Source organism: Dama dama, chromosome 15 (assembly GCF_033118175.1).
Source record: "Dama dama isolate Ldn47 chromosome 15, ASM3311817v1, whole genome shotgun sequence".
In the NCBI taxonomy this organism is placed as follows: Eukaryota; Metazoa; Chordata; class Mammalia; order Artiodactyla; family Cervidae; genus Dama; species Dama dama.
Genome location: NC_083695.1, coordinates 4811097 through 4838446, shown reverse-complemented (window position 1 = coordinate 4838446; position 27350 = coordinate 4811097). Strand labels below are relative to the sequence as shown.

The following is a 27350-nucleotide window of genomic DNA, read 5'->3' as shown; positions in this document are numbered from 1 at the left end:
CAATTCCACCTCCTTTCGGTAGTCGCCATTGTCCACCTCACGCCCCCGGGGGGAGAGGACTCAGGAGCCTCCAGGTCCGCTGGGCGCCGCAGAGGGCGGGCCTGAAACCTGCGCGGGCCAGGAGCGGAGGCCGAGCCCCTGCAGGTGTGTCGGAGGCCTCGCTGCGGGCGCGAGGCCGGGTTGGGGGGAGGCCGGTCTCCGCGGCTGCGCCAAGTCGGGAACTCTGGCAGCCGACGGCCGCCCCCCTCTGCGCGCCGGACTGCCCTTCCAGGAGGCCTGGGGAGGAGGCCAGGCAAGGGGCCTGGCGGAGGGACGGTTGTCTGCAGCCCCGTTCCTCCTCAGGAGCCGCGTTTCTCGACCTGCGTGGAAGGGGTGGCTGGAGGAGGCCTGGGGCGCGCGCGAGAGCGGTTGGTTGTGACGTGGAGCCCAAGCCAGTCACGTCCGCGCCGGCGCGTGGGCGGCGCTGGCTGCTGGGGACGTGGCGCTGTGAAACCGAGGGATCTGGGCTCAACTGCAGAGCCCGCCGGTAAATGGGCAGGTTAATCTGGGAGAACCCGGGTACTCATCTGTAAGAGTACAATAGCCTTTAGGGTCGTTTCTTGTATTCAGTAGGGTAGTGTATATGAAGTATGATAAGGCTTCAATAAAGGTGAGCTGCTTTTCTCATTATGCTGTTCTTTTCATTATTGGCTCATTTAATAATAAGCATCCTTTGAATCGGTATTAACCACCTCCATTTAATAAATACAGATGCTAAGGGTTCAGAGAAAGAAACTGGCTTAGCCATCATTAGCAGGTGGGATTTAAATTCTGATTTGTTTTACTTTGTATTCATGCAGTTTCCCACCCTAAAGTTTTATTTAATACAGTGATTGTTCCTAAGCACCACCAGCGTGTCGTGGATCTAATCTTATTTTCCAGTATTCTGTTTTCCTTAAAACTCCTGGGTAAAAGGTTAATTAAGGCTCTTCTGCATTCTCTGACCTGTGTATTCTCAGATGACTGTTAGACATGTAAATTTAAGCCATAGTTGAAACCCTGAATTTTTAAGTTTTACTGGAGAAGATAAGAATCGTATCCAAGCCAGGTCGGAAATGGGACAGACTTTTTAAAAGGATGTAAACTGCAATTTCATCCATGCTCCATATAATGAAGGTGATATCATAAGGCCTCTGATTGGATGGTGCATCTAGACTTAGTAAGTAGGCGTTTTGTAAGTACCAGGGCAGCTGGAAGTGGTGTCCTCTGCATATGGGAAGGACTTCACATTATGGCATCTAGTTAACTTTTGCTCCCTACATGAAGTGCCTGCTTGGGGATTATGGTGCCAAATTGTTATTTTAGAAGTTAAATTTGTGTCACTGTGAACAGATTAGATGGCCGCGTCAGAATTCATCAAGGCCTATCTGCACTTTGTTTGCTCTAGGCCCCAGTCCAAGGTTGGAGGGGACAGTGCATTCCACGATTCTATTATATCTGTGGTGTTGAATTGAAGATTTACAGGCTTAGAATAGTACATGATTGTTTAAAATTACCTAATTCCTTCTCATGTTAAAGCTAAAAGCATAGAACTAAGACCGTCACTAGGTTTGTTCATAGAGCTTAGCATAGAGCTGGGGCTGACAGCGCGCCTCCCTGTCATTATACCATTTGTAGTCAAAGTTTTTGAAAAAGTGATTTTGGAGAAAATGAAATTTAGGAAGAAGAAACATCCTATTTTTGAGAGCTTTGAAGACTTTCTAACGTTGTGGGGTTTATAATATTAATAGGCAAAATTGTTATGATATGTAACTTAAAGCTTTTCCATATTAATAGATATTTCTCTTTACAAACATTGTAATGCCAGTATAGGATTCCATACCCTGGATATATATTATATACCTTGATTAACTAATCTGCTATTATTGGACATATAAGTTTTCAATTGTTTGTATTATTTAGTAATGGACACATAATTTTTGAAACAGCCAACAGGAAAAACATGTTTAGATTAAAAAATGTCCAGATTCATCAAGATTATATGAGTCACCAGTGGACAGGTGGGTACTCCTTTATTGTGGTCCTTCCTATTGCTTCTCATGGCTCAAAGGGACATTTTCCCAGAGGTTTATCTTTTACTAAAATGTTGTATGTAAATTTCTCACAGGTGATCCTGACTTCAAGATAAGGTCTCTTAGGACTTCTGTCTTTCAGCTTTCCCTGTCCTGACTTCATAGTTTCTATACATTAGCAGCAGAAAATGAACAAGTACAGGGTGAGTCATTTATTTACCTCTTTCTTTATTTCACTCTGTATATGTTTTCAGTGAGTTTTATGAAAGAGAGCCCATATATTAAATTAGAAAAGTGGAAATCATTAAAAATCACCTTTGGGGAAAATATTGTTTGAATACAACAACAGTTACAAGGTGTGTTCTGGGAATCCCAAGACCCTTTCAGTGAGTCTGTGAAGTCAAAACGTAGTGTGTGTGCTCAGTTGTCCCTGACTCTGTGACCCCATGGTCTGTAACCCGCCATTCTCCTCTGTCCATGGAATTTTCGAGGCAAGAATAGTGGAGCAATTTGCCATATCCTTTTCCAGGGGATTTTCTCCAACCCAGGGATCAAACCCAGATCTCCCACACTACAGGCAGATTCTTTACCATCTGAGCCACAAGGGAAGCCCCTCAAAACATACCAGAATACAAATTACCTTTTACACTGATGAAATTAGCATTGATAGTGTAAAAGCACAGCTGCCTGTCTGGCATAAATCAGGATGATAACACCAATGACATTGTATTCCTCCACAATAGGTGCATAGTTAAAAAAAACTGCCACCTTAAGGGTGTCTGATGAAATAGTAAAAATTATTAATTTATTAAATCTTGACCTTTGAGTTTACATCTCTTTCTTACTCAGTGGGATGAAATGGAAAGTTCATAAATTTGCTACATACTGGTATATGATGGTTGGTTGTCTTGAGGAAAAGCACTTACAGTGATTGATTTGTGAGCTCACCTAGCCACTTTTTTTCATGAAATATCGTTTTTATGTGAAAGAGCAACTGACAGACAAACTATGGTATTCACATATTTTCTCAAAAATGAGTGAAGTGAGCCTGTCAATTGATGGAAAATACCTGTTTGTATTTGTTGCTAACATTCAAAGTGCTTTCAAGTGAAAATCAGAATGTTGGAAAACTTGCAAAGTTAACAAATGCTAATACTTAAAGACTTTTCTGATGAGATTAATAAGAGTATTAATTAATGTGATTTTTAATATTAATAAAATGTGTCAGTATTTGAGCAGTATTTCTGATGTATGTGCTCAAAGGTAAACTCAAGCAGTGTAAGAGGACAGTGTGTTAAAAGTGAGGAAGAAGAAATAAGTTGATTAGGGAGTGCAACTCTAAAAAGTAAGATTTGAGGAATATCTTGAATTAAATGAAATATCCAGGTAGAAATCTGGAGGAAAAGCATTCTTCATAGATGGAAAATCATATGCAGACACCCTGAGGCATGTTCCAGAAACAGTATTTAGGACATTGAAACTAGAGAGAGGTAAACTTGGGAGACAGCAATAAAACTTAAGGTCTAAGAAGTAGAAGGGAGTAGAATATGTAGGATTTTATTGGCTATAGAAATTAATTTTTTGTTCAATAAATTATTTAAAAAATCATATGTTATGCAGTCAAAGTAATATACATAACATATAGGTATAATTTAGGGAATGCTGATTAAGTAATACCACTCTATGCCCTGTCTGACTTAAGCAATGAAAATTACCCTGTGTGCCCTGCCTTAAGATCTCATCCTACCATTAACCAGAGAAAATTCTGAATTCTGTGGTAACCATTTCTTTGCTTTTTGAACTTAATTTTTTAAAACAAAACAGCATACTTAGCAATTAATGAAATTGCTGGCCCTTTGGTAAGTGCTTGATGTAGTTTGTCTTACATAATTCTCTCAGACAACTTGGGAAGTGTTATTACCACCATGCCATAAATTTTCAGTGTGGAAATTTTCTTTTATTGACTAGAAATCATAGTCTTTGGGCTTGAAGGTGGGAAAAATAGAGACTCTAGAAAGAGGGGAAGTTTTAACCTATTCTACAGTTCTGCTTTGGTCAGTATTGAACACATTTAAAAAATGTCCTTATAGCATTAATTCAGGGGTGGCACATGATGTTTTTCTTACCTTAGTCTCTGTAACTTACTGCTGAATGGTCAGTTTGGGACAACAGAAATAATTAGTAACCTTTTTGTTTTCTGAAATAATTTTAAGTGCAGTCATCACTACAAACTCTTGGAAAAGTTTATTTTATGCAGATAGTTGGATTTTTTAAGGCATTTTGGCCAGATTAGAAGATCTTTCTTTTAATTATTTCTTGCATCTCCCAAGTTCTACTGGCATCAGCTTTTATCTGTTTGAAAATAGCATTTTTAGTTATTGTTTTTATTCTGATTGCCTGTTGTTTTAGTGAGGATCTGCTGGTAGAAATTCTCAGTTTTCTTTATATGAAATATCCACGAAGAGCTTTTTCATTGTGTGTGGAAATCTTGATTGACAGCTTTTACCTTTTAAAACATTGAAAAGCATTCACTGTCTTATACTACTAGTACTATTGAAAATTCACCTGTTAACTTTGAAATAAATTTGTCTGTTTGGGGCTAGCTGCTTTTTAAGATAACTTTTATTCTAGAATGCTTTATGTATATTTCTTTTTATCCTAATCAGATTTATTGTACTTCCTTTGGATTGAGTATTTTGAGTATTACATTGTATCTTCTTTATTGACTTTGAAGCTTTATGTGTTATTTTGTTTACTCCTTAGTCTGGAGATTACAACTTGCACCATTAAAATAATGGTGTCTTCAAATACTATGCTCATGACCAGTGTAATGAACTTTTATCGGTATAATTCTCTTTATACCCTCACACCTTATGGTCCTTATATCTCACTTTTATATTTTAACCCCCAATACTTGTTATTTTGCTTTAAACAATATTAATATTCTAAAGAAACCTGTGTGCACATGTGTAAGTAACTCTTAATGTTTATTTGTATATCTGCTTTGGGAGCTCATTATTCCTTCCTACGGGTCTAGGGTTCTCTTTGGTATATTTTCCCTTCAGTCTAAGCAACTTATTTTATTATTTCATGTATTACTTCTGCACTGATGGTGACAAATCTACTTAGCTAGTCTTTATGAAAATGTCTTTATTTCACTGTGGTTTTTGAATGATATTTTGCTAGGTATAGAACTACGTTGAGAGTTTTCTGTTTCTGCATTTTTAGGATGTCTTTGTCTTCTGGCTTCTGTTGTTTCTGATGAGAAACTTGTCTTCATCTTACTGTTATCCACCTGAATATAATGTGTTTTCTCCTCTGTGCTTCAGATTTTCATTCTATCTTTAGTTTTCAATAGTTAGACCATAATGTACATAGGCATGATTTGTTCTGTATTTATCTCTTTTGAAGGATGACAAAGATTTATGGGTTGTTGCCTTTAATTTTTTTTTTAATTCTCAGAACTCACTCTTCAGATATTTTCTTTGCCTTATCCTCTTTTTCTTTCTAAAATTCCAGTTACACAAATGTTGAACTATGTACATAATGTCCCAAATGTTCAGATGATCTATTTAGTTGAGGTTTGTTTTGTGTGTGTGGTCCCTTGGGTTGGCTATTTCTATTCAGCTGACTTTTTTCAAGTTTATGGCTTCTTTCTTTTGCTTTATCAGTGTTCTTCATTCATAAGCCTGTAAAATCCACATCTGATATTGTGTTATTCAGTTCTAGAAATTCCTGTTTTTTTCTTTTTGTTTTTCTTTATCTGCTAAGATTCCCCATTATTTCATTTGTATTTTCTATTTTTTTCACTAGGTTAATTTTATTTATTTACTTTTATTGTAATTACTTTAAAGTCCTTATCTGCTAATCGCAACATTCAGGTTAATCTGTAGGTCTGTTTCAGTAGGCTCCCTTTTTCAGTATGAATCAAAATTTTCCACTTTTGCATGTCTCCTATTTCTTTATTTTGTGCTAGACATTATGTGTAAAAGTACAGTAGAGATTGAAGTAAATAATACCTCCAGAAAAAGGCACATCCCTTCCTCTGCTTGCTAAGTCACATATGTAGTTAAGCTGGCCCTGGGCTTTAATTAGACACAGTTCTTCACCAATATCAGATGATTTGAGGGCAGTATCAAGGCTTTCCCTTCAGCAGGACTTGGGTGGTGAACACCACCAAAGCTCCATTGATGTGCTTTATAGCCTAGCCATCAGCTTTTCTTTCAGGTGACTGAGGAGCTCCTGCCCTGTAGAGCTTTTAGCACCTGAGACATCTCTTTCTGCCCCAGTGCCCTGCTCCCAGCCTTTGGAGGGTTGTTGCCATGTACTTAGAGAAAAACACCTACTTCTGCTTTATTGACTACACCAAAGCCTTTGACTGTGTGGATCACAACAAACTAGAATATTCTTAAAGAGATGAAAATACCAGACCATCTTACCTGCCTCCTGAGAAATCTGTATGCAGGCCAAGAAGCAACAGTTAGAACTGGACGTGGAACAATGGACTGGTTCCAAATTGGGAAAGGAGTACATCAAGGCTGTGTATTCAGTTTGGTTCAGTTCAGTCACTCATTCGTGTCCGACTCTTTGTGACCCCGTGGACTGCAGCAGGCCAGGCCTCCCTGTCCATCACTAACTCCTGGAGTTTCCTCAAACTCATGTCCATTGAGTCGGTGATGCCATCCAACCATCTCATCCTGTCATCCCCTGTGTATTGTCACCCTGCTTATTTAACTTCTATGCAGAGTACGTCGTGCGGAATGCTGGGCTGGAAGAAGCACAAGCTGCAATCAAGATTGCAGAGAGAAATATCAATAACCTCAGATATGCAGATGACACCACTCTTATGGCAGAAAGTGACGAAGAACTAAAGAGCTTCTTGATGAAAGAGAAAGAGGAGAGTGAAAAATCTGGCTTGAAACTCAACATTCAAGAAACTAAGATGATGGCATCCAGTCCCATTACTTCCTGGCAAATAGATGGGGAAACAGTGGAAACAGTGGCTGACTATTTTTTTGGGCCCCAAAATCTCAGCAGGTGGTGACTGCAGCCATGAAATTAAAAGACGCTTGCTTCTTGGAAGAAATACTGTGACCAACCTAGACAGCATGTTAAAAAGCAGAGACATTACTTTGCCAACAAAAGTCCATCTAGTCAAAGCTATGGTTTTTCCAATAGTCATGTATGGATATCAGAGTTGGACCATAAAGGAAGCTGAGCGCCAAAGAATTAATGCTTTTGAACCGCCGAAGAATTGATGCTTTTGAACTGTGGTGTTGGAGAAGAGTCTTAAGAGTCCCTTGGACTGCAAGGAGATCAAACCAGTTAATCCTAAAAGAAATCAGTTCTGAATATTCATTGGAAGGACTAATGCTGAAGCTGAAACTCCAGTACTTTGACCACCTGATGCAAAAAGCTGACTTATTGGAAAAGACCCTGATGCTGGGAAAGATCGAAGGCAGGAGAAGGGAGTGAAAGAGGATGAGATGCTTGGATGGTATCACCAACTCAAGGACATAAGTTTGCGCAAGCTATGGGAGTTGGTGATAGACAGGGAAGTCTGGCGTTCTGCAGTCCATGAGGTCACAAGGAGTCGGACACAACTGAGAGACTGAACTAACTGATGGGGGGAGATAGTATTTGTATTTCAGAGCATCCATATAAATTATGCTTTCCTTTGGTTCCAGAAACTGCTTCCCCAGCTTAAAATAAACGTATCACTTTGTGACATTTGATAGGAAGTAAAGAAGTTCTGCAGATACAAAGCTTCTGTTTGGGAACCTCTTGAATATGAAATCCCCATTCAGTTACCAGGTAGTGTCAACAGGCAAGTTGGTGTTGGCTTGCTTTGTGACCAGAGTTCTTAGGGATTCTGATACATCACACAAGATCATAAGCAAACATTAAATGTTTATTAAAAGTTTAACAGTTTCCTCTCTTACCTGCTTGCCCTGAAGAATGAAATAAATTGTGGTTTTCTGTTTGCTTTTGAAATACTTGTCTCTGCTGAATTTTTTCCTTTGTTTACCTTTAGATTCTTAGATCTTTGACTTTAGAAAACAGATTTCTAGGCTAGGGGCTTGTTCTCATTGTTAGAGTAAGATCAGTTTCTCTTTTGCTCCTCTACATTCTATTCAGGAATTGTTTCTTTATCCTTATTTTAGAGATGCTAGCCCTGAGGTACTTTTTGCTTTACATTTTTGTCCTGGCTGTGAAATTTGAAAATGCCCTGAAAATTCTAAGTGGGGGATAGGACTTATCTCAATTAATTTCACTTTTTTCTTGGATCTTTTAAAAAACATTTATTTTTGGCTGTGTTAGGCCTTCATTACTGTGCAGATTTTCTCTAGTTGCAATAAATGGGGGCCACTCTCTAGTTGCAGTGTGTGGGTTTCTCTTGCTGAAGAGCGTGGGCTCTGGGGCATGTGGGGATTCAGTAGGTTTGGTTCCCAAGCTCTAGAGCACAGGCTAAATAGTTGTGGCATGTGGGCTTAGTTGCTCTGACGATGTGGGATATTCCCGGATCAGGGATCAAACCCGTGTCTCCTGCATTGGCAGATGGATTCTTTACCACTGAGCAACCAAGGAAGCCCTTGTATCTTTAACCTTCAAATTCTAGTGCTTAAGTTAATGTTTGATGCTTTCATATAGCTGTTTTTAGTGTGTTTGTGGTGGGTTGCTTTTTGCTTTTTTTTTTTTAATTGAAGTGTAGTTGATTTATTTATAATTGTAGTAACATACACAAAACAAAATTTACCATCATAACAAATTTTAAATGTGTAGCTTTGTGGCATTAAGTGTATTCACGTTGTTGTGTGGCTATCACCACTGTCCACCTCCAGAGCTCTTTTCATCATCCCAGACTGAAACTCCACACACATTAAACACTAACTCCTGTTCCCCCCATACTTTGGGAAACACCATTTACTTTCTGTCTGTATGAATTTGACTACTCTAGGTGCCTCATATAAGCAGAATCCTATAGTATTTGTCCTGGCTTACTTGACTCAGAACAGTGTCTTTAAGGCTCATCCATGTTGTAGCATGTCACAGGATTCCCTTCCTTTTAGGGCCAAATAATATTCCATTATATGATACATATTACATTTTGCTTATGTAATATACATAATTTTGTTTACATTTGTTGGTGGATACCTTGGTTGCTTGTACATTGTAACTGTTGTGAATAATGCTTTTATTATGAACATTGGTGTACAAATATCTGTTTGTTCCCTGTTTTGAAATCTTTTGTATACATAACTAGAAGTGGGATTGCTGGATCATATGGTAATTCCCTGGTGGCTCAGCAGTTTTAAAGAATCTGCCTTGTGAAGTAATTAGCCTCCAACTAATAAAAAAAATAAATAAATAAATAATCTGCCTGCCAATGCAGGAGACACAAGTTTGATCCCTGGTCAGAAAGATCCCCTGGAAGAGGAGATGGCAACCCACTCCAGTATTCTTGCCTGGGAAATCCCAGAGACGGAGAAGCCTAGTGGACTTCAGTCCATGGGGTTGCAAAAGAGTTGGACATGACTTGTTGACTAAACAATAAGAATTCAGTTGTATGTGTGTACCCCATATACCAGTTGAAAAACATTTAGGTTGTTTTGGTTTTGGGGGGCAATTATGAAACGAGCTGTTACAAACATTTGCATTCAGATGTTTGTGTGTACACAGATTTTAATTTCTCTTTGGGTAAATACTTCAGCATGTGCTTACTTGGTCATATGGTATTGTTATAATTAACTTTATAAGAAACTGCCAAATTGTTTCTTGAATAGCTTGTGCTCCTACTGCAATGTATCAGAGTTTCACTTATTTCCCATTCTTGCCAGCACTTGGTATTTCAGTTTGCTTTTTTTCTAAAGTTATTTAGATAGGTGTGCTTTGCTATTCCACTGTGGCTCTAATATGCATTGTTCTAATGACTAATGATACTGAAAATCTTTTGATGTGTTTGTGTTATCCATATATCTTCTATTGTTAAGTGTCTCTTTGAATCTTCATGTTTAAATTGAGCTGTTTTCTTAATGAATGTTCACAATTCTTTATGATTCTGTATACAAGAACAATACTTTGTTAGATTTGTGATTTTCAAATATTTTCCTCACTATTTGTGGCTGATCTTTTATTCACCTAACAGTGTATTTCACGAAAATGTGATGAACTCCAGATTTTCTTTTTAATTTCTTTTGATATCATGTCTAAAAAGTCTTTAAAGTCACAAAGACTTTTCTTCTAAAAAAACTTTGTAGTTTAACATTTTATATATAGATCTATAGTTGATTTTTGTATGAAGAATAATTTACTGACTTAAGGTTCATTTTTGTGTATGGATGCCTATTTTTTTCATTGCCACTTATTGAAAAGCAAATGAATATATGTTATCTTAACACATATTAACTTAGCATGTATATGATACAGAAAAAATTAAAAGATATGTGTATGTACATGAGTTAATATGCAAACATACATGTACTTACTGTCTGCTAGAGGGCCTTTAAGCAGTGACATCTCAGTAGCCATGAGCAAACCTTGCACACAAACCTTGGTTTCTAAATATCATTCTACAATAAAAGGAACCAGAATTCCACAGAGAAACTGATTGATTCTAGGGCAAAGGCAAGGCTAACATAAAATAAGCCCAGAGCATTTTGTAGTATTAGAAATTAAGGAACTTCTCAAAAGCACAGTGATGGGGACATGTCAAATGGACATAGGCACCAACCCCAAAGAGCTTCTCATGGCAAGTCCAGTTCAGTCACTCAGTAGTGTCTGACTCTTTGTGACCCCATGAACCGCAGCATGCCAGGTCTCCCTGTCCATCACCAACTCCCGGAGTTTACCCAAACTCAGGTCCATTGAGTCGGTGATGCCATCCAACCATCTCATCCTCTGTTGTCCCCTTCTCCTGCTGCCCTCAATCTTTCCCAGCATCAGGGTCTTTTCAAATGAGTCAGCTCTTTACATGAGGTGGCCAAAGTACTGGAGTTTCAGCTTCAGCATCAGTCCTTCCAATGAATATTCAGGACAGATCTCCTTTAGGATGGACTGGTTGGATCTCCTTGCAGTCCAGGGGACTCTCAGGAGCCTTCTCCAACACCACAGTTCAAAAGCATCAGTTCTTCAGTGCTCAGCTTTCTCTATAGTCCAACTTTCACATCCATACATGACCACTGGAAAAACTATAGCCTTGACTAGATTGACCTTTGTTGGCAAAGTAATGTCTCTGCTTTTTAATATGCTGTCTAGGTTGGTCATAACTTTCCTTCCGAGGAGTAAGCGTCTTTTAATTTCATGGCTGCAGTCACCATCTGCAGTGATTTTGGAGCCCCCAAAAATAAATTCAGCCACTATTTCCACTGTTTCCCCATCTATTTGCCATGAAGTGATGGGACCGGATGCCATGATCTTAGTTTTCTGAATGTTGAGCTTTAAGCCAACTTTTTCACTCTCCTCTTTCACTTTCATCAAGAGGCTTTTTAGTTCCTCTTGACTTTCTGCCATAAGGGTGGTGTCATCTGCATATCTGAGGTTATTGATATTTCTTCCAGCAATCTTGATTCCAGCTTGTGCTTCTTCCAGCCCAGCATTTCTCATGATGTACTCTGCATATAAGTTAAATAAGTAGGGTGACAATATACAGCCTTGACATGCTCCTTTTCCTGTTTGGAACCAGTCTGTTGTTCCATGTCCAGTTCTAACTGTTGCTTCCTGACCTACATACAGGTTTATCAAGAGGCAGGTCAGGTGGTCTGGTATTCCCATCACTTGAAGAATTTTCCACAGTTTATTGTGATCCACACAGTCAAAGGCTTTGGCATAGTCAATAAAGCAGAAATAGATGTTTTTCTGGAACTGTCTTGCTCTTTTGATGATCCAGCAGATGTTGGCAATTTGATCTCTGGTTCCTCTGCCCTTTCTAAAACCAGCTTGAACATCTGGAAGTTCTCAGTTCACATATTGCTGAAGCCTGGCTTGGAGAATTTTGAGCATTACTTTACTAGCATGTGAGATGAGTGCAATTGTGCAGTAGTTTGAGCATTCTTTGGCATTGCCTTTCTTTGGGATTGGAATGAAAACTGACCTTTTCCAGTCCTGTGGCCACTAGACTCATGACAAAGCTGGAACAATTGGAGTAACAAAATAAATAACATGGTATTGGATTCTAATCCTAAGCAATAAATATTTAAGACCATAGTTATATAAGTAAATGATTGAATAAATGGGAAGAAGAGAGCTCTTTGAAGGATTCCAAATGCTATATCTAGATTCTACCCCCTATTCCTATTCCTTCCTTTCTTGAATAGGGGCTAGACTTAGTGATTGCTTTCAAAGAATAGAGCATGAAAAGGAGATATAGTTACTTTACAGTGGAGAAAACTGGCAAACACTACCTTAGAAAGTGATCCAGGTTAACATCACCTGTGATGTGATGTACCCCCTGATATACTGTGATTAGAAGGGCTCTGGGTTATTCCCCCACAGAACCTATAATCTCAGTCTAATCAAACAGAAAAACACCAGACAAAATCCAAATTAAAAGGCATTCTAAAAAGTATCTGTCTAGTATTTCTCAAAGTTGTCAAGGTCATAAAACACAGGAAAGGCTGTCACAAACCATAAGAGATATGACAACTAAATGCAACATAGTATTCTGAATTAGATCATGGGATGGAAAAAGGGACATTAAAGAAAAGACTGGTGAAAGTCTAGAATTTGATTAAGTGTCCATTGTTCCAGCACTGTTTTTTGAAATGACTATTTATCCACTGAATTTCTTTTGAACCTTTATCAGAATTATATGTGTGGTTCTATTACTGGACACACTATTTTTGTTCCACTGATCCTGAGTGTTTATCCTTTTGCTAATAACACAAGTAATACAGCTTTGTGATAAGTCTTAAAATCGGGTAGTGGATTTGCTGATATTTTGTTGAAGATTTTTGTATTATAATCATGAGAGATATTGGTTGGTAGTCAATATGCTGGTAAGCGTTTAACAATCAGAGTTTTGGGTACTAAGAGAGAAACCTGCTTTTGTATTGTTTACCAACTTTTGTGGTATAAATACCCCTGCTGTGGCTAATTTCAAGCTACAAAATAATTTTAATCAATTGCCAAAAATTTAACAACCAGCACTCTTGATCTGGTACAAACAGGTGCCAACCTCCACTGTAGTTTTCTTTTATGGTAATGTTTCTGTTAGGTTTAGGTATCAGGGTAATAGAAGCTTCATAAAATGAATTGAGAACAGTTCTCTCCTCTTTGTTTTATGGTAAAGAGAAAAGAGAAGTCGCTCAGTTGTGTCCGACTCTTTGCGACCCCATGGACTGTAGCCTACTAGGCTCCTCTGTCTGTGGGATTTTCCAGGCAAGAGTACTGGAGTAGGTTGCCATTTCCTTCCCCAGAGGATCTTCCCAACCCAGGAATCGAACCCAGGTCTCCTGCATTGCAGGCAGACACTTTATTGTCTGAACCACCAGGGAAGATTATGTATAATTGGGATTGTTTCACCATCAATGTTTGGTGGAATTCACCACTGACACCATTTGGGCCTTAAGATTTGTTAGAAGGTTTTATTGGTTTTAATTGAAGTGAAATTCACATAATATTGGCCATTTTAAAGTATACAATTGGGTACAATTTAGTACATCCACAATGTTGTGGGACCACTACAACATATAGTTCCAAAACATTTTCACCATCCCAAAAGAAAACCCCATTCCCATTAAACAGTTGTTAACCTATTCCCTCTCCTAGCCCTTGTCTCTGTGCATTTACCCATTCTGAATATTTCATATAAGTGGAGTCATATAAAGTGTACCTTTTCTGTTTGGCTTCTTTCATTTAGCATGTTTTCCAAGTTCATTCACCCTATACTTTATATCAATACTTCATTTTTATGAAAAATAATATTCCATTGTATGTTTATACCACAGTTGTTTATCAGTTCATCCATTGGTTGAGATTTAGGTGGCTTTCACTTTTTGGCTTTTGTGAATAGTGCCACTATAACTTTTGTGTACTATAGCTTTTGTATAGCTTTTGAGTATCTGTTTTCAAATCTTTTGGGTATGTATCTAGAAGTGGAATTGATGGTATTGATGGTATTGTATGGTAATTGTATATTTAACTTTTCGAGTTACTGACGAAGTTTTCCATAGCAGCTGTACCATTTTATATTCCCGCAATGTATAAGGATTACAATTTCTCCACATCCTCCCCATTACCTGTTGTTTTCTGTTGTTTTTTTTTTTAAACACCCATCATAATGAATGGGAAGTGGTATCATCGTGGTTTTGATCTGGCTTTTCCCTGAAGACTAATGATGATGTTGAGCATCTTTTCATGTGCTCATTTGTATAACTTAAATGTCTGCTCACTTTCTTTGCCCATTTTTTGTCAGGGTTATCTTTTTTGTTATTGAATTTTTAAGTATACTTTATATATTCTGGATAATATACCTTTATCAGATACATGATTTGCAAATATTCTATTCTATTCTGTGAGTTATATTTTTTTCCTATTTTGGTACTATTCTATGATGCATGCAAATTTTAATTTATTTATTATATTTTCTTGGTTGCCACACTGTGTGGCATATGGGATCTTAGTTCCCAAACCAAGGATCAAACCCATGCCCCTTCTATTGGAACCACAGAGTCTTAACACTAGATTACCAGGGAAGTCCCTGTAAAAGTTTTAAAGTTGATAAGGTCAGTTTATTTTTCTTTTAATGCTTATACTTTTTGGTGTCATATCTTGAATCTGTTGTCAAGTTCAAGATAAGGAAATTTATTCCTGTATTTTCTTCTGAGTTTTATATTTTTAGCTCTTAATATTTAGGTCAATGATCTATGTTGAATTAATTTTTTTATATGCAGTGAGGTAGAGGTCAAGTTTTCTTCTTATGCATGTGGTCATCTAGTTGCCAGTGTCATTTATTGAAGAAATTATTCTTTCTCCATTGAATGGTCTTGTCTTCTTTGTTGAAAATGAGGTGGCCATAGATGTATGGTTTTATTTTCAGACTCTCATTTCTATCTATTGGACAATATGTCTGTCTTTATGCCAGTCACACTGTTTTGATACTGAAGCTTTACAGTAAGATTTTAAATAAGTGGGAGTTCTTTGACTGTTTCTTTACCAATTTTGTTTGACTGTTAGAGACTCCTTGCAATTCTGTATAAATTTGAGGATTGGCTTTTCTATTTCTGTGCAGGAGTCATTGAGATTTTAATAGAGATTGCATTGATTCTATAGATTCCTTTGAGTAGTACTGTCACCTGAACTATATTAAGTCTTAACAGTCTATGAACACATACTATCATTTCTTTTATTTAGGTCTTCTTTAATACTTCCAGTGATGTTTTGCAGTTTTCAGTTAAGTCTTATATACTCCTTGAGTAGATTTATCCCTAGGTACTTTATTCTTTTTGATGCTACATTAAATGGAATTGTCTTAATTTCTCTTTTGGATTTTCATTACTGGTAAATAGAAACACAACTGATGTTTGTGTATTGATCTTATAATTCTGAAATGTGCTGACTTTGTTTATTAGCTCTATTTTTGTGGATTCTTAGGGATATTCTATATGTAGTTTTAAGTCTTTCACTACTGAGTATAAAGTTAGCTGGGATAAAAGTGGATTAAAAATATTATCATTTTGAGGGCGTTTCCTTCTATTTCTAGTTTACTAAATGTTTTTATCATGAGAGTGTTGAATTTTGTCAAACGCTTTTTTGCATCATCTGAAATGGTCTACTTTCCCCCCTTTGCTCTGTTAATGTAATTGATTGGTTTTAGTATGTTGAGCCATTCTTGCATTCCTGGGATAAATCACACAAAGTCACGGTGTAAATTATAATCTAATTTTTAATTTTGCTGGATTTGATTTACTAGTAACTTGTTAAAGGTTTTCATCTTATATTCATAAAAGATATTGTTATTAGGTAGAATGCTTTCTCAACTTCATTTAATCCTTTTTCTGAGGTTTTGTCTTGTTCTTTTCTGTGGAACATGTTTCTCTGTCTTATTTTGCTTAATCCTCTGTTTTTATATCTGTGCATTTGGTAAGTTGGCTACATTTCCCAATCTTAGGGAAGTAATCTTACGTGGAGATGTTCTGAGAAACCCAACAGTATATGCTTCTCTGATCATCAGAGTTATAAGCTCTAAGAGCTCTTTATGTATGGGCTACATGAATCCTTCCTTATTGTGGGCTTGACAGTTGTAGACAAACTAGCAGCCAAGGTTGACCCTCAGCCATGTTGGAAGCCAGACCCTGCCTCATGCAGTGGCTACTGGCCCACGGTTGGGAGAGGCTGGGTCCCTGCCTGGCTGGCTGCATGTCCTATGGGGTTCCTGGACTGGGACCCAGTGCAGCTGGCAGAATAGCCTGAAGTGTACTGGGATTGGTGATGGCTCACTGGTTGGCCGGTAAGCCTCTAGCACTAATAGACTAGAGGGAGGACTCCAAAATGGTGCTTATTAGAACCAATGTCCTTATGGTAGAACAAGCTTCCAAAGTGGCTGCTACCAGTGTGTGTCTCCAAGAGAAGTTCCAGTTGCCTCCTGATTCTCTAGGAGGCTCTCCAAGATCTGTAAATGGGTCTGAGCCAGCCTCCCTTCAGATTACTGCCTCTGCACTATATTTGGACTGTGTGAGATTTTGCATGTGTCCTTTAGAGTAGAGTGTCTGTTTTTTGTAGCCCTCTGGCTCTCAAGTTTTATTGGCCTACAAAGCCAGATGTTCTGGGGGGTTTGTCTTCCTGGTGCAGGACCCCTTGGCAGGGGAGCCCAATGTGGGGCTTGAACCTCTGACTCCTTGGGGAGAACCTATACAGTTTTGACTATCCTCCCATTTGTGGGTCACCTATTCAGGGCTGTGGGTCTTGACTATACTGTGTCTCCACCCCTCCTATCTATGTCATTGTGGTTCCTTCCTTATATCATTAGTTGTGGGGAATCTTTTTGCTACTTTTCAGATCATTTTCAAAGATAGTTGCTCTGTAAATAGTTGTCATTTCAGTGTGCCTGTGGAAGGAGATGAGCTCAGAGTCTTCCTTTTCCACCATCTTGGCCATTCTTTTTGACCATCTTTTATCTTGTACATACTTCTGTCATAGCACCTGCTGTGCATATTGCATTTATTAATTTAATCTTTGCCTCCCTGTTGGAATGTAAGCTCCTTGATAACAAGAATAGTTGCTTTCATTCATCTTTGTATCTCTAGCAGAGTTCTAGGCATGGAGTGATATCTTAGTAAATATGTACTGAACAAATATTTTATATATGTGTAAAACAGGGTACAGAGTAGCAGTATATCTCAGCTCTCCAGAGTAAATCCTGTAGTTAACATATTAACAGCTAGTTTATGTGTCTTTTTAATGGTACTCTATTTTGATCACTTCAGTTTGAATTGAAATATGTTGTTGCAGGGACCAGTAACATTTAAGGATGTTACTGTGGAATTCACCCAGGAGGAATGGAAATTGCTGGACACTGCTCAGAGGACCCTATATAGAGAAGTGATGCAGGAGAACTACAGTCACCTCATCTCAGTGGGTGAGGAAATCTTCTGCATCTGTAACTCCCAGTAGTTTTCATTTCCTTTCTCACTTACTGGAATTTGTAAATCCTGTGTAGGGTTGAATATTAGCATTGTTTTCAGGGTCGAAGTTGATGAATCCATTTTGGGTACCAGAAAAATATTTGTGTCCCCATGCACTCCCCTAATAGAATAAATTTGCCAAATCTATGTGAGACCTTCATTGTTCTGATCCTAACCTGCAGTTCCTTATCCTTCAGAGTTGCTGTATTCCAAGTAATTTGTGCTATTTTATCTTTTCTATTAATAGGCTATTGTGCAAATAGGCCAAATGCAATCTTCAAGTTGAAGCAAGGAAAAGAACCATGGATATTAGAAGTACAATTTCCACGTCAGAACAACCCTGGTAAGTTAGAAATTATAACTTGTATTAGGGGGTTGGAATTAATGCCTTTGACTTTTTGAAATTTTTTTTCAAGAATCTCTTTTTTAAATGCCCTAAACTTTTGGAAATGATTGAGAATACTTGATCTGCATATGTAAGCAAGATAAATCACACCTCCAGTTTTTGTTCTCCCCATCTAAATTCCTCTTTTGTGTGGGGCAGATGGAGATGGTTGATTTTTTGTTTAAAAAAACATTCCCTCTTTTGCTTGACATTTTTAAAGTAGATTTATTTCTTTTTCCTATATACTAACTTTCACTTAAAACTCTCATTTTGTCTTTTTGCTAGAATTTCCAGTTACTCTTTGCCATTAAAGTATGCAGCTATAATCTTTTATAAAGTGTTTATAAAATCTATCTTATAAAATTTTCAAATGGCATTTTCCTCCTTTCATTAACAATAAAATGCCTTAGATTTTCAGCACCCATTTTAATTTACTATTCTCTCTTTAATCTCTGAAATTGGATTATAAATCATTATGCCTTTCATCAGCTATATTATTGCAGAGTTGATACAAAATACACCTAATTTTCTGTCAAGAACTAGTCTGGCCCTTTATTGCCTGCTGCATCTTATTTTTCCTTGTGGCCCCAAAACATGTGCTAATCTTCATTTTATCTGCTCTCTTAAATGCTTTATATACATAAGATCTTATTTCATGACTATCCCAAGTTAACCTTGCACATATCCCTATCAAATAACTTTATATTTTCCTACTGTTGAGTCACAGATGCAGTATTTGGTGGTCAGCATTGAAAATCTCTGGTGCTACAACTGGGAATTCATTCTGTGGGATGGCTTGTACTCTGCTTTTTAAAAAATCTTTCCTTTTGGATGTATGTGTTTCTGGGTCTTCTGAACCAGCCAACTAGAAAGAGAAGAATTTTCCTCTAAACATGAGGAAATGGATGTTCTGAGAAGGTCACTTTGGTGTTGACATCTAGATTGTTGGTTATGGGCAAAGAGGAATAAAGTGGAAGTTTATAGTCTAATTACTAGAAATTATAACACTGTAAACTAGGTTTGAGTGGGTAAAGACCTATACTTAGCTCTTTCATTTAATGTAATCTTTCCTTTGATATTTCCAGTGAACACAGTTGTCTACTAATTTTCCTTATCACCCTACTTACTATTCATTGTCCTTAATGGGCTCACATCATGCTCTATGAGTCTCACATTCTTGTTCAGCAGCACTTTGAATACCTTTTGTTTTCTGCTCCCTATTCTTTGTGTGTGTGTGTGTGTTTTGTCTTCACTTTCTCCTCCAAGTTTTTAAGGTCCTATTTGTAGTGTCAAAGTTACTTGAATTTATAACTAGGTCTCTCCCTCTTTGCTATAGCACGTTTTAGTGTTATTTATATGTTTTTTTCTAAGCCACTGAGATAGAGGAAGCTTGCACTTAAGAACTCCTTCATTTGAGAATAGTGGCCTGAAACCTAAGAATCCATCCTATGACCATAATAATGTGTTAAGATCTATAAAGTATTAAATTTTGGATTCCTTTGTAGAAGACGTATGCAATACTCATGACCAAGGAGCAAGATGTCTGGAAAGCCAAGCTGAAAATTCAAGGCAAGTTCAAGAATTCAATTTTGAGATTAGAAGCTTTTTAAGAAAGGGTCTTAATAGGGGTACTGGAAGTGAGACAGCACTAGTTCATGATAAATGAGAAAACTGAAGCAAATTCCAAAGAACATAATCCAAATGGGAAAGCCCTCTTTCATAATAGATAGAGACCTTGTATAATTCAAGATCAGGAGATTAAAACTCTGAAACAGTCTTTTGATTCTTATTTACATAATAAGAGAGGCTTTATTATACAAAGTCAAGTTCAGACAGTTGAGAAACCTGGAGAATATAATGCAAGTGAAATACCTTCTACCAAATGTTAAACCACAGTATATGTCAACATAGAATATTCACAATGGAGAAACCCTATGACTCTAATGAATATTGGAAAAACCTCTAGAAATTGGTTGTCAGACTTACTTGAAAAATATACACAGCAGACCCAACCCCCACCCCCTCACCCCAAAGTCTTATACATTAACGAATTTGGAACTTTCTCTCTAGGAATGGAGAACTCAAGAAACATCAGGAAACTCATACCAGTGAGAAAACCTATAAATGTAATGAATGTGGAAAGTCCTTCTACCAGCAGTCTATCCTCATAATACATGAGCATACTCACTCAAAGGACAAACCCAGCGAATGTGAGAAATCCGTCTCTCAGAACGGACACCTCACAAGACAACCAAAAACTCCTACCAGAGAGAAGACCTATGAATGTAAAGAATGTAAGAAAACTTTCTACCATCTGTCATCTCTCAGTAGACATTTGAGAACTCATGCAGGAGAGAAACCGTACGAATGTAATCAGTGTGAGAAATCCTTCTACCAGAAACCACACCTCATGGAACATCAGAAAACACACACAGGAGAAAAACCCTTTGAATGTACTGAATGTGGGAAGTTCTTCTATGTTAAGGCATACCTTATGGTACATCAGAAAACACACACAGGGGAGAAACCATATGAATGTAAGGAATGTAGGAAGTCCTTTTCCCAGAAATCACACCTCACAGTACATCAGAGAACACATACAGGGGAGAAACCCTATAAATGTAAGGAATGTGGGAAATTCTTCTCTAGAAATTCACACCTCAAAACTCATCAGCGAACTCACACAGGAGAGAAACCCTATGAATGTAAGGAATGTGGTAAATGCTTCTACCAAAAGTCAGCCTTAACAGTACATCAGCGAACTCATACAGGGGAGAAACCCTTTGAATGTAATAAATGTGGAAAAACCTTTTACTATAAATCGGACCTCACTAAACATCAGAGAAAACACACAGGGGAGAAGCCCTATGAATGTAATGAATGTGGTAAATCTTTCTCTGTGAATTCAGTCCTCAGATTACATCAAAGGACTCACACAGGAGAGAAACCCTATGAATGCAAGGAGTGTGGGAAATCCTTCTCTCAGAAGTCACACTTTGTCATACATCAGAGAAAACACACAGGAGAGAAACCCTATGAATGTAAGGAGTGTAAGGAAACATTTTTTCAGAAATCAAAACTCACTGCGCATCAGAAGACACACACAGAAGGGAAAATCTTATAAACAATATCAATTGGAGAATTCTGTCTGAATTTGTCCTTCAGAATAATCAGATAACTCACACAAGACAAAAAACCTTATGAAATATCATCAATATGGGAAAATTTCAGCCACATTCTTTCATCATGGAGAGAAATTCTATAAATCTCTTAGGGAGAAATTTTTACCATATGTCAGACTTTTATTAAATTTCAGACAACATACATAGTAGAAACACTACAAATGGTAAAACATGAGGGAAACCTCTCTTTCAGAAGTCATACTTTATTGTACAACATATAAACCATACAAGAGAAATCCTGTAAGAAAAATAAATATCAGGAAATTTCTGTCAGGGTAGCCGTCATAAATGAGAGATTTCTATCAGTATCCTGAGCATTCAGAAATCTTTTTATACCTGTTGGACTAATTAGCACATTCTAAAAGGAGATAATCACAAAGATTACAACATATATGGAAGGCTTTATCAAGAAGTGATGTTTCAGTGAATGTCAGATCAGTGATATAAAGTATACAACCGTTTTAAAAAATATTTTAAATATGTGAAACCTTTTAAACAAATTCTAAGAGAATATGTATGAGGAAAATACTTATACTAGAGGTCATGTTGCAGAAATTGATTACAAGGTTGTTTTTCTTTTAAAGAAACCTGCAAATGTCAGGTATATGAAGTTTTGTAAAAAGCACAAATAAATTGAAAAAATGTGACATCATTAACACATGTGAAAAGTCCTTTAGTATGTAGGACTTATGTGTGAATGTCAGTGTGCTACAGAACACAGATTGTGGATGTTTGATGTGCATGTGAACCCATCCATAATTGTACATAGTGATATATGTAGCCTTATTTAGTTCAGTAACTTTTATGTATATGAAGATATCTCTCATTTAGTCTCAGCAGGGGCTCCTGTTGTTAACAGAATGTGTATTTAAGTGTAGTATTCTTTTAAAATTATAATGTATCTCCCCCCCCCCCCATTTCTGAATGGATATGGATTTTACTGAACTAATCCTTCAGAAAGAATACAAAAATGTTTCTGTAAAATTTGCAACTCTCTTATGGTTGGCCAAATTTTATATTAGAGATACATTTATAGGAAAAAGGCTTCCCCAGTGGCTCAGTGTAAAGAATCTTCCTGCCAGTAGTGGAGATATGGGTTCACTCTCTGGGTTGGGATGGCAACCCACTCACTCCTGTATTCTTGCCTGGGAAATGTCAAGGACAGAGGGGCCTGGAGGGCTCTGGTCAACAGGTTCACAAGAGTTGGATGTGACTTAGCAACTAAACAACAACAAGTTCATTTTTAAAAACAGCTGAAAATCCCTACATAATAAAAAAATAATACTATGTGAAGAAATATCTGTTAGTGTTGTTTTAGTAAGTTGCAGAGCTGTCTGAATTTATATTTTGTATGAGAGTCCTAAATGTTCTTCACTACCTTTTTCTTTCTAGTAGAAGAAACATGACATAGAGGTTAAGAATATGGACTTTTGACTCCTACTGCCCAGGCTGTTTCTAGCATGAGGCATGCACCTAACCTCTTTGTGCCTCAGTTTCCTTTTTCATAAAAAAAGCGATAATAGGATTGCTTTGAGTTGTAAATGAGTTAATATTTTTAAAGCACTTAGAATAGTGTCTGAGACAAAGGAAGAGCTATATGTTAGATACTATCATAATAATTTGTATTTCTTGAATTATTCTGCAAAATAAATAAAAGGTTGGCTACCAGCATTCGCCCCTCACTTTGCTGCTGCAGTGCCTTGCTTTGATTTGGTTGTATATTTTTCTGCAAGTGATTCAGATCTGGCCCACTGCCTGCAATGTTTTACCTTTCTGAATGGTTGAAAAAGATTATTTTGTGATGTGAAAACTATACAATATTCAAACTTACATGTCTGTAAATTCAACTTTTGTTAGAACACTAATAAAAAAAATTTGTTTGTTTTGCCTGTGGCTGCCTTCACATTACAGTAGCAGAGCTGAGTACACTGAAGAAGACCATATGCCCCACAGGGCCTAAGATAGTTACTTTCTGGTACCTTACAGACTCTCAAGTTTTCTTAGAACTGAAAGTGTCACAGCCAACATAGAAGTATATTTTTACATATGGTATGTGTTTCAGAAATTGTGCATATATCAGTTTGTGGGTAGGTGGAGGTTTTTTGCAATATCTTTGTTATGTGCATTATACGTATGTTACAAGACTATATAAGCATTAGAATTTTTTTCAAAGATATGTTTTAGCTGCTGGACTGTCATAACATCAAAACAAATACCCTGATGGAATGTAGCAGTAACTTATGAAATAAACATTGTCTAAACTAATTAATTGATCCCTACTCACAGTATTCCTGTATTTTCTTCTATGTGCATGGCCAGTTTTCCCTGTATCATTTTTTAATTTTCTATCACATAATAAAATACATCTTTATGTCATACTTAACAGAGTGCAACTGAACAACAACAAAAAGAATACCCAACTCCACCAGCTACTTTACCAGTAAAATTACTTTATTGCCCACACTTCATAGGATTGTCAAATACCGCTCCAATCTAAATCCTGCCATCTTATTTCCCCTTCCTAATAAAAGGGACTTTTATGATGTTTAGCTTCCTAGTCATGCCTCATTTGTGTTTAATATTAATGAGTACCTAGTATAATATTTAGTGTAATATTTAGCATAATATTTATAATAATATTCAGTATAATATTTGCTTACATCTTATGTATACTTTGTACTTATATAACTTCTGAATACTCCATGGTAAACTACTGTTAGTTTAGGCTCTTACATGAGCATGCCGTCTTGATACATGTTTAAGAGGAAACAATCTCTTTAGTGTTCTTTATTTCAGTGTGAAAACAAATACATTGTATAACTTCCTTGGGCTTCTCAATTAAAAATTAAATAAAACTTAGTACTTTCTGGGGACAGTCCAATAACTGAGGCAAATCTACTTTCAGAATAAAGCCTGTACTAATAAAAATACTTTTAAAAATTAATACTCTGGTAAGAGTAAAATGTTGCTAGTCTCCAAGTTGAAGAAAACCTGAGACACTGTTTCTTGGCCATAAGCCCCAAGACATGAACTAGTAACCACCAAAATTGATAGATCAGAGACAAGTGATCAGACACTGATGGCAATTAACTGGAGAATTTTCTCACTAGTGCAGATGCTTATGAAAATCAGCTAGTTGTGACAACTCATTTCTGAAAGCCAAGCAACAGCTTTCATTCTGACACACTCTGGAAATTCAGCAAGTCAGCTATGGCCTACTCCAGTGACTACTGCTACACTTTTTGAAAGAGCCAGTCAGTCCCTCAACACTCCTGCTTTGGAAAGTCTACAAATCCCTGAATCCCCCATTTCCCCAAACCTTTAATCATTTCTTTATCTGACTGATTTACAAATATAGGCCTCTTTTTGTTAGTTTGATGGTCAAAGATGGACAGTATCAATTCCTTCCCTCATGCTATTCTATGCATAAGGGACAGATTCATTTCCCCATCTTCTTGAATCTGGATTGGTCTTGTGACTTGTTTTGGCTTATTAGCATATTACCAAAGTGTCAGGCCTCCCCTTTAGGAGTATGGCAGCTTCCACTTTCCTTCTCAAAGCTAGTAACATGGAAAAAGTACAACTAGTCTGAGATCACCAATCTGTGAAGAAACTCAAGCTACTGGGGATGAAACCCCACAGTGTTGGACATATGAGTGAAGTTTTTCAGACCTTCCAGCCTAGCCCCGTCACTGCCTAAATGCTAGCTGAGTGAGAGGCTACAGCTAATAACTAGTGGAGAAGAAAAATCATCCACTCTTATCTATAGAGAAATAATAAGTTATTATTTTAAGCCTTTTAAGTTTTAGGTGTTTTTGTTGCACAGTAATAGATGGCTGAAACAGAAAAGCAATAAGTCAAGCTTTTGGTTTCAAATGTTTGTTAGACTCTTCTTTCACAGTTACAGTTATGCAGTATAGTTATCCCTTAGAAGTTTACCACAATTAATACTATGACAGTTATTTAATCTAGTTTCTAAAAAGGACTTACCTCCAAAACACCACCCTGTTTCCATGAAAGAGAAGCAATCTTGGCTAAATTAGGCTATTTCTTACTGCATGGTGTCATCCCAACTATATCCAGACCTTGAAACTTATATAGCAAAGAATAAACCTCAATGGAAGAGGGAAGTTATCCATACTTTTTTTTTTTTTTTTTTACAATAAAGACTCTACTTAAGAAATTCAACAGGTGATAAGATCTTGCCTTATCTGTAAAGTTCAGATGTTGTTGGACACTCCTTCATAGAGTATTATAGCCATAGGCTATAAAGGTGTGTGTAGTTGACTGGTACATGGTCTCATGATAATTTAGGGCAGAGAAAATACTGGGTTGGTGTGAGAGATTGGTTGTTTTGTATAGGAAAGATATGCTCCAGGCCTGGCTCTATCCCTTTGCTATCTCTAAGAATTGGCTAGCCCTAAGAGACAAAGTCTCTCCCTGGTCAGCAAGCTTTGTAAGATGTCAAAACATCATAGAATAAATAAAATTTAAAAATATGATTAATACACTATGCTTTGAAAAAGCTTAATATTTCTCAGCCTCAAGTTCTACAGCTGTTCATGATGATAAAGACAATGTGATTATATCTTAAAATCTCTATAAATTCTCATGAAATTGTTATTGAATGATCTGAAACTTGGCTTGAATTTTCTCCTCACAGTATCCAAATTGATATTATCGAATATCTAATAACAGGTACACAGTCATAAGCCCAACAGGTGAAAACTGCATTTCCAAAAGTGGTCACCAGAAACATCTCCGCTTATATAATGAAGAGATTAAATATGTGAAAAGAGACACCAACCAATGTAAGCCTTAAAATCACACTGAAAAGGACCACTTTCTGTATTTACATTCCTAATCACAAATAAATGCTACAAGAATAAAACCATGGCTGAACATTATTCAGAATGTGTGATCCATTATTTATGTCTGACTTTGGGACAAATAATAAAACAGCTTAAACTGTACAGGTCTTACAGACTAAAAATTCACTTGCTAGAGAATGAATGCTAAGAATACTAAGAAGTAAAATTGATGTTGAGTATTACACAGAAAGAGCATATGTGTCTGATTCCCAGGTGCTTGTGCTTAAATGCTGTTACATAGACAGTATGGCCAGCTGATATTAAAGCATGATTCTGACATTTCTCCAAAGAAGACACACAGATGGCCAACTGCCGGGTCCAGCCTCGGCAGGATCCAGGGGGTACCCTCAGGATGAACGGCGTCGGCGAGAGAAGACATGTGAGACCAGCCTTGATCGGGCCAAGTCTGCAAGGCGGGGGGAGAGAGAGAGAGAGAGAGAGAGTGACCAGATGGGGGGTGCAGCAGAGTCTGGCAAATCTTTATTTATTTTTTACCATAGCTTTTATATTCTAAGTTAGTACATTTTTAAGGGGAAGATAGTTTAATATTACATCGGCTCATCCTTCATGAAACCAGGGTGTTTTCTGCATACTTCTTTGTGAGAGTCTTGTACATTATCTTCTGGCCTTGGGGCCTATTGACATTTTATGACCTAGGTGAATGCAAAGCTGTTTTCCGTAATCTATTCTTTAATGGACACAAAGGTCAGTCCTTTTGCAGAAGTTATCAGTTAAATTTATCTAAAAGGTTTACAACACAAAGACTCTGCAGCTCCGGTGAGGCAGCCCCTGTTTAGCATTCCTGGTTAAAATGAACAATTCTAAACTCTTATTTTTCTAAATCTTTAACTATAACCACTTTTAGAATAATATTTTTATGTTCTCTAATAGGGCTTCCTCACCCCCGAAGGGCTCTGTGCCTATTAGGGCCTTTATGTGATCAGGTTCTTTATGCTGTTTATGATTAAGGTGTTGTGAGCAGTTATGTGCATTAGTACGCATTTGCCAAGCAGGCTAGAATGCCAGCAAAGGGGTCTAAATTGAAACACTCCCTTCATCCTGGATAATCTTATAGGATACCGCTGTCCGGGGGACATATTGATTAAAGTTCTAAGTTGATTCTGTTTGGAGAGAGATCGGGGAAGGCCTTCTACCTGTGTCACAGAAGTTAGGGAGTAGTCTAATATAGCAAGCATCAGAAAGACAGAGATCATCTTTAAGGTGAGCGCCAGGGCAACTTT

The 27350-nt window shown here is 37.3% G+C and overlaps 1 protein-coding gene across 6 annotated transcripts; it reads left to right on the top strand.

Moving 5' to 3' along the window:
• On the top strand, positions 1-23517 carry ZNF25 (zinc finger protein 25). Of its 6 annotated transcripts, none has more exons than XM_061161377.1 (7): positions 1-144; positions 1968-2039; positions 2147-2254; positions 17499-17625; positions 17919-18014; positions 19562-19625; positions 20127-23517. In XM_061161377.1, the coding sequence occupies exons 3-7, from the start codon at positions 2240-2242 to the stop codon at positions 21178-21180; spliced, it is 1356 nt and encodes a 451-aa protein (XP_061017360.1). In that variant the 5' UTR covers positions 1-144; positions 1968-2039; positions 2147-2239; the 3' UTR covers positions 21181-23517. The 6 variants fall into 6 exon arrangements, with proteins under 6 accessions (XP_061017360.1, XP_061017357.1, XP_061017359.1 ...); XM_061161378.1 differs by lacking the exon at positions 1-144 and adding an exon at positions 194-649; XM_061161374.1 differs by lacking the exon at positions 1968-2039.
• The last annotated feature ends 3833 nt before the right edge of the window (positions 23518-27350 follow it).